Source organism: Setaria italica, chromosome I, assembly GCF_000263155.2.
Source record: "Setaria italica strain Yugu1 chromosome I, Setaria_italica_v2.0, whole genome shotgun sequence".
In the NCBI taxonomy this organism is placed as follows: Eukaryota; Viridiplantae; Streptophyta; class Magnoliopsida; order Poales; family Poaceae; genus Setaria; species Setaria italica.
The window spans coordinates 5,588,094-5,598,031 of NC_028450.1; the positions used below are offsets into that span (position 1 = coordinate 5,588,094).

Sequence of the window (9,938 nt, forward strand, 5' to 3'; positions counted from 1 at the left end):
AGGCGGCACGTCGGGCGGCCTGGCATAGCCTGTGTAACAGTCGTGCCGACCGAGGCCCGTATAACCCCCCGCGGCCCACCCACCGGCCACCAGGCCACCACTAACCCTAATCCCCTTTCCCCTCTCTAGCTCCCTCGGTCCCTCTTCCCTCTCCGCCGCAACCCGCAGGCCGCCATCGCCACTCGCCGTCTCACCCTCTCGCCTTCACCCATCCTCTCTGCCTCCCTCCCTCACCACCGCCACCGGCCCACCGTCGGCCGTGGCCCCTCGCATTGGCTCGCATCGCCGGCCGCAGGGCCTCCGGCCTCCCCACCTTCGCGTCGTCCTCGGCTCCTCGCTCGCCGGCTGCACCTTCGCGGTCATGGGCCCTGCGCCCCTGCCAGCCCCGTCCCATCCTCGCCGGCCTGGGCCTGAGCTCGCCGGCGCTCCACGCCTCCACCCCGCCTTCTCCCCTTCCCCTCCGGCCCCTCCCCCTCCCTGGCTCCCTCCCTCACCGGGCACCACCAGTTATTGGCGCTGCCCCGCCTCTGCCATCCACCTCCTTCCTCTCCTTCTCTCTAGCTCTCTCCCTCACCACCAGGCACCGACCACCGCCAGTCCTTCACCGGTCACCGGAGCCGCGCCACCGACCTCCGCCTATCCTCCTTCCCCTTCTCGGGCCGATGGGCGGCCCGACCTATCTGGGCTGTTGGGCTACCTTGCCGACCCGGCCCGTATAAGGTTTAAAGAGGCCGAACCTGGGCCTCTAAGCCGGCACGGCAAACGGCCCAGCTTGGCCCGACACTGTAGTTGGGCCGATACAGGCCGGGCCAGGACGGGCGCATGCTAGGCTGGGCCAGGCAGCCCGTTTGGCCATGTATAGTTGGGGAACGAGGCACCGACCGCCCCCTTCGCTGGGGTCACCGCCACTCCGGCTGCTGTTAGCTAGCTGCACTGTTGGAGCCGCGCTGCGCCGTGGGTTAGAGGACGGGGTGCTCCGCGCGAGGAAGACCGGCCTCGCGCAGCCGCCTGCCAGCTGCGCGGGGCGCCGCTCGCGCCCTTGCATGCACTGACGGCAGCCCGCACAACAACAAGCCGCGCATCGGGCCTCTGCCTGCTTCAGGGCGGCGAAGCGCCACGGCCGCGCACTCCGGACTCCGAAGCAGAAGCCTATCTCTCCCCTCGGTCACGCGCCTCCTGCTCCGGCAGCTCCAGCCGTGGCGGTCTGGCGGGTGGAACCGACGCGTGCACTGATCGAGCCACTGACTGGCTGCTGAATCGCTGACCGAGCTGCGTCAACAAGATTACAAGACCGACGTCGAGCAAGCTAGTTACACACTGGAGATGTCAGGATGATAAAGAATTCATCGTAGACTTCATGGTCGCCTCGCTATCCCTTTGTGTGACGGAATGTGAAACATTTATCTGTCGAGATCATGATTTGGCTCGCCAGTTTGATGCAATTGCTCGTGGAGATGCTTCAGTTTTGAAACGAATGCACTTTGGTTTCCAAGAATGCTCAATGAGATGGTAGAAAGAAACAACGACCCGATATCGAGAACGAGAACCTGAGACTGCTGAAGCCTATTAGCAGGATGGTCATACCAATGATGAAGCACGAGATCGCCACTGATGAGATGCGTGTGGAACAGGTACGGAACCTTTTCTTCACTCGTCAAAGAAGCTCGGAAACTCATGGGAGAAGAAGGTGCAAAAATCGGCGTCTGTAGTGGGTATAGCTCTTCAAGGGAATCCTGTCACTCATGCTGGCTGAGTGTACCTGTGACTGAACCGCTCACTTGAATCTTCATGGATGCCGCAGATAAAGTTTTGATGAGCATATGGCACATTTTGGTTATTCTACCCTTAAAAATAGTTAAAACGCACTGAGGTTGCCCTCTGTCAAAGCAAGAGAAGTCTGCTGCCGGAGCATTTATCAGCATCAATTTTTTTGTTATTTGTTTTTTTCTTTCTTTTACATTTGAGGTTTGGACATCTTTGTATACTGGCTAGTTTAGTAAAATGATGTCGGGATGTTTTTTAGCCTTTATTAATAATGGTAAGATCCTTTTTAATTACCGTGAAGGGAAGGAGTCCATTCATCAGCGTCATTCGTCGGCGGTGTGCAGGCCCCTAGCTTTGCACACACACACTCCCTCCCTCCCTCCCTTCATCGACCATCATGTCGCATCCAATGCAAGCAACTACACATGATGAGCGTTCTCCACCATACTCACTTGTCACTTCATAAACCATCAACATCTTCTGTTGGTTCTAAAATAAACACGCAATGCCATGCATCACTCTGATCCATTAACGACATTACTCATGGCACTTCAACACACAACATGTCTCCTCATCATCAGTGTTTCACAAAGGAAAACAATATCATGCTGCGTGTACTTATTAGTCAAGTCACAGCCAGCTCGCAAACTCCTCCTGCACGTACATGGCGTGAAAAGCAAGAGAGGCTACGGTGACAAAGACGTGTAACGCATCTATGGTGCCACATGTGGTGGCACACGGACAATTGGACGCAGGTAAAGGTCGTGCTTCCTTCGGACGGTGATGCCCATCTCCTCCGCCATGTCCAACTCGCTCGGCAGCATCTCACCCGGCAGCTCCCAGTCGAAATGGTACAAGAGTGCGGCGAGCACAAGCTCCATGCTTGCCTGTGCAAACGCCATGCCGGGGCACATCCTCCGTCCTGCCCCAAATGGCGTGTACTCAAAGTCTGTACCCTTAAAATCAACTGTACCAGCCTCAAATCGTTCCGGTCTGAACGTCATAGGATTGTCCCAGTATTTGGGGTCTCTGTTGATCGCCCAAACGTTCACGAACACGGTGGTTCCCTTGGGGACATCGTACCCCATGACCTTGCATGACTCGCGGCACTCCCTTGGGAGAAGCAATGGCACCACCGGATGCAGCCTTAGGGTCTCCTTGATGATGAGCTTGATGTACCTCAAGTCGGCCAAGTCATCTTCGGTCACCGTTGGCTTCCCTTGAAGCTTCTCGCGTACCTCGGCTTGTGCCTTCTGCATCACCTTTGGGTTTCTGACGAGCTCCGACATGGCCCATTGGAGCGTATTTGCCGATGTCTCGCTCCCAGCACCGAAAAGATCCTGTACATACAACAAGGGTACCAATGAGCTCATGAGTCATGCGACTAATCAGTTAGCTCTAGATGTTATATGTTTAGTACTTACAAGGATGACGGCCTTGATCATTCCCATGGTGAGCGGCACCTCGAGTCCACCTTCCTTCTGAACCCTCAGGAGCACGTCCACCAGGTCCTCCCCTTCCACGGTGCCGTCCGCAGACGCGGCCATGGTCGCCCTCCGCTGCTCGTGCTGCTTGATGGCGTAGTCCATGAGCTCAGTGTTCTTGCGGTGGTTCGCCGCCGCCCGGCGTTCCGAGCCGCCGACGAGCCTCGCGAGCCTCGAGGACGGGAACAGGTCGCAGAGGTTGAACCCGGAGCTGATCTTTATCCCCTCCGCGAGGTTCTCCAGGAACTCCTCCCGCCTCTCGAACCTGTCGCCGATCATGGAGCGCACGGCCGTGTCCGTTATGACCACGGCGATCCGCTCGCTGACGTTCACGGCGGCCTCGCCGGCGGCTGCGGCGGTGGCGACGAGGCGGCGGACCTCCTCCTCCCGGACGCCGCGGAACGACTGGACGCGGCGGGCGCTGAGGAGCTCGAGGATGCTGATCTTGCGGAGCTGCCGCCACAGCGCGCCGTAGCGCGCGAACACGAGCCCCTCCCCGTCGACGACGAAGACCTTCATCGTCGGGGTCCATGGGCGCGTGGCGAAGTTGACGTCGTGCGTCTTCATGATCTCGCGGGCGGCGTCCGGGGACGACGCCACGACGACGGGGACCTCCCCGAGCTTGAGGTAGACGAGGGGCGCGTCGTCGAGCCGGCGCGCGATGTCGGCCATGGCGCGGTGGGGAAGCGGGCTGCGGAGCAGGTGGTGGAGGCTGCCGATGACCGGCAGCCGCCACGGGCCCGGCGGCAGCCTCAGGCCGTTGTCGCCGTCGCGCCTCTTGAGCTTGAGAAGCAAGAGAGGGAGGAGGAGGACACAGAAGAGGTGCAGGTAGTACGTGAGCTGCTCCATGGCAATGGAGTCGATCTACTAGGGATCAATGGCTAGCTGTTGAGGCTAACCAAGAACTGAATGGTTTTTGAATCAGAGTTTAGAGGAGGCATATATATATATACATACATACATACATATATATATTATTAGTAAATCTATATATATATATATATTATAGTAAATCTATATATTTTTTTCTGGAACAGGGGAAAATCCCCTGGTGGTTATATTATATATTTAAAAGGGAAACCACGTCAGAAATTAGGAAACAAGAACGAAAAGAAGATAAACAAAAAGATTTTCCATCGTAAATAGGAGTTTTTAATTTGCTTCGGCGTTTAGCATATGGCAAGGAATTCTCCATCGTAATTCGTAAGCAGCTCGTTTGGCGCCATGCGTGTGGTCGTCTCGAACTTTTCGTAGCGACCACTACCAAGTACCAAGGCTCCCGAGGCAAGAGATAGATGTTGGCGCAAATAGGGTCAACACACGAACACACTCGAACATGCGGTGTGTGGAAGGGCTCCTTGCTCCACATAGGTTGGTTAGACTAGTTCGATAGACCGGTCAAGTCGGTTCACCGGGGCAACCCGATGATGAACCAACGAACGCTCGTCCGGGAAGGATCCTGTCGGGGTAAGCGCACACAGGGTTGCTCTAGGATCGGCAGGCCACCTAGAGCGCCCTCAATCGACGTAGAGATAAAGGAGGAATAACAAGTAATAGGTTGGAAAAGTTAGGGCAAAGGGAAAAGGTAAAAAAGATAAAAGATGTGTTTTTAATCGATTGGATACCCTCAATCGACCATGTCCTTTTATATTTATAGAGGGGGGAGGTCTTGCCCCATGAGGAGTCGAAACCCTTACAAATCTCGTGCAAAAATACAACTCCTACTCGGACTGTATATACCCAAACTGGTCTGACCAGTTTGCAGGGGATAGGTCTTCCTGAGGTCATAACTCTCTCATCCGAACTTCAAATTGTATGTTCTACATATGCATTTTGATCTACTCGATGAGAACTACACAATGGTAAAGTCTAATTTGCATTTTGAGCACCTTGATCAAACCGGTCTGACCTGTTTGGTGACCAGTCTGCACTGGCGGATCAGCTACAGGGCCACCACCCGGTCAGACCGCTTCAACAGACCGGTCAGACCGGTTGGCCTCGCCAAATTAGCCAGATCTGCCAATTTTAATTGTCAACAATACTGCGATATTTTTTTACAGCAGAGTGTCTACCCGTGGATTGGTCTTTGTGACGATATCACACCGTCAAATATAATGAGTGCATTGTGGATGCATAATGTGCAGCTTGTTTCTTAGAAAGCCACCCAGGGGTGAAGCACAGGTCAGCTACTAAGGGGCTCATCTACGCCCCCATCTTTCTTATTCTTCCTCCTCTCGTTCCTCTTCCTCTTCTTTTCTTCTTCCTCTCCTCAATCTATGAGAAAAATTGTTGGAGAAGTTAAGGGGGTATCCATAGGCTGTGAACTGGTAAAGGGGCAAGAGCCCCCCTATGTATCCGCCCCTGGCTGCACCGGTGCTGGAGAGTGAACGACGTGAAGGGGTGGTGGTGGGGTCTGATGCGCCAAGTCTCGAAGGAGGCCGGTGGTTAGGGTACCTAGACCGTTCAGTCCCCAATTCTTCATCCAATTAATGGTGGACAAATTTGTCAAAATTGGAATGGGTTAGATCTGTGAATCAAATAACTTTGTATTAGACCATGCAACATCAGTTGGTTAACTCCATTCCCCTAACCAAATGTAGGGCGAGAGCAGGACAATTACATCAGCACACCTCCTATGCTTCAGATCACTAAATTACGAGTTTTTCAGCCGGCATTGCACTACCCCAGTAACCACACACACTCCAAGTAGTGACATTCGATCGTGATGTTTTGGATCTAAGGTCCAGCCAATTGTCTTGAAAAACCACATATACTGATATACGTGCTCAAAGGTTCTTCCAGCGTCATCGGTGAGACAGCGCGAAGACGACAATAAGAAGCTTTGATATGCGTGAGCGTCGGATTCATCGTTTAATAATGTGTTTGTTCCGGAACTATACGAGGCAGGGCCGGGATCTACCTCAAGAAGGCCTGAATTGGTGTCGCTGTACTTCTCAGCTGGAAAGCTGCCTTTTTCATGTCGATGGTACAACCTCCCTGCCAAACACATCAGCGTCGCGGTCGCCGTCGAAGGGGAACAGGGGATCATACCTCAGCCAGCCGCCGGCCGCCGGCTGCGCATGTATGATGCTGCCGCTCCTGCCGGCCGGCCCTGCGACAGCGGCAGCGTTGACGATGATGGTGCACGTCATCTCATCATCGATGATCGCCATCTCGCCCGTCGGACGTACACCATGGGGCATGGGTGATGGGTGTATCATGTATGTGGATCCAGTTGGCGGGCCTTGCATATATACGTCACTCGGGTCCACGTGTCAGCAGGTGACTTTTTCAGTTTTATATTTTCCATCGATTGTTCATTATATGGTCAATTGCTACATTATCAGCATCAAAATCTTAACAATAGTTCTGCTAAAAAAAATCTTAACAATAGTTCGAATACTAATAATCAAGGAATGCAAATTTTGTACACCGAGCATAGTTTGGCCAACTGCAGACCAAAACAGTAAATTTTGGCCTTTCAAAACAAAATACACTGCATTGATGAAATAAGGAAGTACATCACAAGTCAAATTTATGTATAGCATATGATCGAACGTTGTTGTTAGGAACAAACAACACTTTGCAATTGGTAACTACTTCCTCTGTTGCTGTTTATAAGGTGTGCACACATATCAAGATTCAAACTCTGCAATCTCTAACTAATAATTTACCCAACAATTTTTTATTTTTTAATATAAATTTGACATGGTTGGATTTGTAATTAAATGTACTTTTCCATGATTATAAGTTTATAACCATAAATAATATAATATAAGATAAATGAATGGTCAACATGCCATGTCACATTGGGCCTTATAAACAGGAATGGAGGGAGTATTGCTAAAATTTTCAATTTCATTTTCATTTCATTCTAAAATATATTAAAAACTTGAGAGCAAGCTCCAGGAAACAATAGTTTCTGTCCTCACTGTTACCCCTTGGAGCCAAGAACTCCGCTCCATCACGACCATTTTGCCACTGCGTGGGAGTGCGCAGCGCGTTTGGTTGCACCGGGTGCAGTTTAATTGGGACGCAGAAGTATTAGCTTTTCTAAATATAAAATTTTTACTATGCATTTTATATTTTAAAACGGAGGAAGTGATTCATTATATGTTTATATGGCACTTGATAATGAGAGATGATAGAGGTTTCATCTAGATAAATTAGGTGTGTGCAACTTTTTTCATAATCAAACTACTCCACACCAGCGTTGGGGCAAAATTTTCATTTAGTCCGACGATCCACTTATCTCGTGTGTCGTGCATTAAATGCCATAGCTAGCCCAATACTCGACCGTAGCTATCAATACATATAATAGTTTAATTATTTAAATTGCATATCAACCATAGCTAGGCACATACTGTTACATGCTTTAAGAAGCTAGTCTGTTGATTGGAGTGGCACACGAACAATGGGATGCAGAAGCAAGTCGTTCTTCTTCCGGACAGTGATGCCAATGTCCTCAGCCATGTCCAACTCACTCGGCTTCAACCCATCTGCGAGCTTCCAGTCGAAGTGGTAGAGCAAGGCTGCGAGTGCGAGCTCTATGTTGGTTTGCGCAAACACCATTCCCGGGCATATTCTTCTCCCCGCACCAAATGGTATGTACTCAAAGTCCAGGCCCTTGAAATCGATCGTGCCGGACTCAAATCGCTCCGGCTTGAACTCTTCCGGGTCATCCCAATATCTAGGATCCCTGCAAATCGCCCACGCGTTCACCAACACCGTGGTGCCCTCTGGCACGTCGTACCCAAGAATCTTGCATGACTCCCTAGCCTCCCTTGGGAGAAGCAATGGTGCCGCCGGATGCAACCTCAATGTTTCCTTGATGACCAGCTTCAAGTACTTCATCTGTGCCAAGTCATCTTCGGTCACTTTCGGCTTCCCGTTAAGAGCGCCACGTAGCTCGTCTTGTGCCTTCTTCATCGCATCCGGGTTCCTCATAAGCTCCGCCATGGCCCATTGCAGAGTTGTTGCTGATGTCTCGCTTCCAGCGCTAAACAGGTCCTACCCAAAGTTTCAACAAGCCATATAAGGAAACATAATTGATGAAATGGAAACAATTAAACGAACTCCCTTGTTGATTAAATGCACTTACGAGGATAACGGCTTTGATGATTCCCATGGTGAGAGGCACGTCGAGGCCACCTTCCCTTTGTACTCTCAAGAGCACGTCCACCAGGTCCTCCTCCTCCTGGTCAGTGACAGTGCCGCTCGCCGCCGCCATGGATCTCCGCTCCTCGTGCTGCTTGATGACGCATTCCATGAGCTCAAAGTTCTTCCGGTGGTTCTCTTTCGCACGCCGCGCCGCGCCGGTGAGGAAGTTCACGAGCGGCGACGACGGGAACAGGTCGCCGAGGTTGAACCCGGAGACGAGCTTGAGCCCCTCCTCGAGCAACGCCAGGAACTCGTCCCGCCTGTTGAACCTGTCCCCGATCATGGCCCGCACCGCAGAGTCGGCGACCAGCACGGCGATCCGGTGGCTAACGTTGACGGCCTCGCCCGGCGGGGCGGCCGCCGCCGCAACGGCGGCGACGAGGCGCGCGACCTCGTCCTCCCGGACGCGGCGGAACGACTGGACGCGGCGGGCGCTGAGGAGCTCGAGGACGCTGATCCTCCGGAGTTGACGCCACAGGTCGCCGTAGGGCGCGAACACCAGGCCCACCCCGTCCTCCATCATGATCTGGATGGTGGGGCTCCAGGGCCGCGTCGCGAACGCGACGTCGTGCGCCCGCATGACCTCGCGCGCGGCGTCCCGGGACGTGGCCACCACGACGGGGACCTCGCCGAGCTTGAGGTACATGAGCGGCGGCGCGCCCAGCCGGCGCGCGAGGTCGGCGAACGCGCGGTGCACGAGCGGCTTGCCGACGAGGTGGTGCAGGCTGCCGATCACCGGCAGCCGCCACGGGCCTGGCGGCAGCCTGATGCCGCCGTTGACGTCGACGTCGCGCTTCCTGAGCTGCCTGAGGAGCAGGAGAGGGAGGAGCAGGACCAGGAAGAGGCAAAGGTGGTAGAACGCCGCTTGCTCCATGGAAATGAACTGGCTGCCTAGCTTCTGCAGGCTTCGCGATGCAGAACGGATCAGGTTTGGTCGGAGGACGCAAAGTTTATAGCAGCTGCGAACGGACAAAACTTTCGGTCTGGGGGCGCTGCAGCGAATATGCCCCTTCTCTGTGGAGCACGTCTTAAAAAAATGTTATTTTTTCATATAAACTTGATGGAAATAGAATTTATATATATGAAAATTGTAGAGCTTTCACGAGGTTTACTAATTCACAACCTTTTTCTTTGAAAGCATATTGATCCCGAAATAATCGATATAATACCATATCTATAATTGCAGATACAAACAATATATCGATTATTTCAACACAAAGATAGTTCAAGCAAAAAACAATCTTTGAGCTATAAAGTTGTACTAGAAATGACGTCGATGAGAAATGTAGTGGCGGTTATAGATACCTGGGTACCCTTATGGAGGGCCCAACCAACCGATGGGCCGGTCCGACTTGATGAAGAAGGCAGAAAATAGAGTTCAGCTAGTGCTCCCTACGTGTTGTAATCCGACTAAGATCTCATCTATAGTAACCGACTAGGGGTCCTACCATGTAATCCTACATCTCGGAGTATATAAGGGGAGGTAGGGGTACCCCTAGGAGGAGAACCGATCCAATCCCTCAACACAAC

General features: G+C 52.6%; 2 protein-coding genes across 2 annotated transcripts; both read right to left on the reverse strand.

Annotated features, from left to right (window-relative positions):
• Positions 1–2,292: 2,292 nt before the first annotated feature.
• Positions 2,293–4,160, reverse strand: LOC101776783 (premnaspirodiene oxygenase). The gene is made up of 2 exons (XM_004951591.3): positions 3,189–4,160; positions 2,293–3,104 (listed from the first exon to the last, which is right to left on the reverse strand). The coding sequence occupies exons 1-2, from the start codon at positions 4,095–4,097 to the stop codon at positions 2,478–2,480; spliced, it is 1,536 nt and encodes a 511-aa protein (XP_004951648.1). The 5' UTR covers positions 4,098–4,160; the 3' UTR covers positions 2,293–2,477.
• Positions 4,161–7,631: 3,471 nt separating this feature from the next.
• LOC101779252 (premnaspirodiene oxygenase) lies at positions 7,632–9,282 on the reverse strand. Its single transcript, XM_022827847.1, has 3 exons — positions 8,350–9,282; positions 8,002–8,258; positions 7,632–7,947 (listed from the first exon to the last, which is right to left on the reverse strand). Exons 1-3 carry the CDS (start codon positions 9,280–9,282, stop codon positions 7,632–7,634), a joined length of 1,506 nt encoding a protein of 501 aa, XP_022683582.1.
• Between the last annotated feature and the right edge of the window lie 656 nt (positions 9,283–9,938).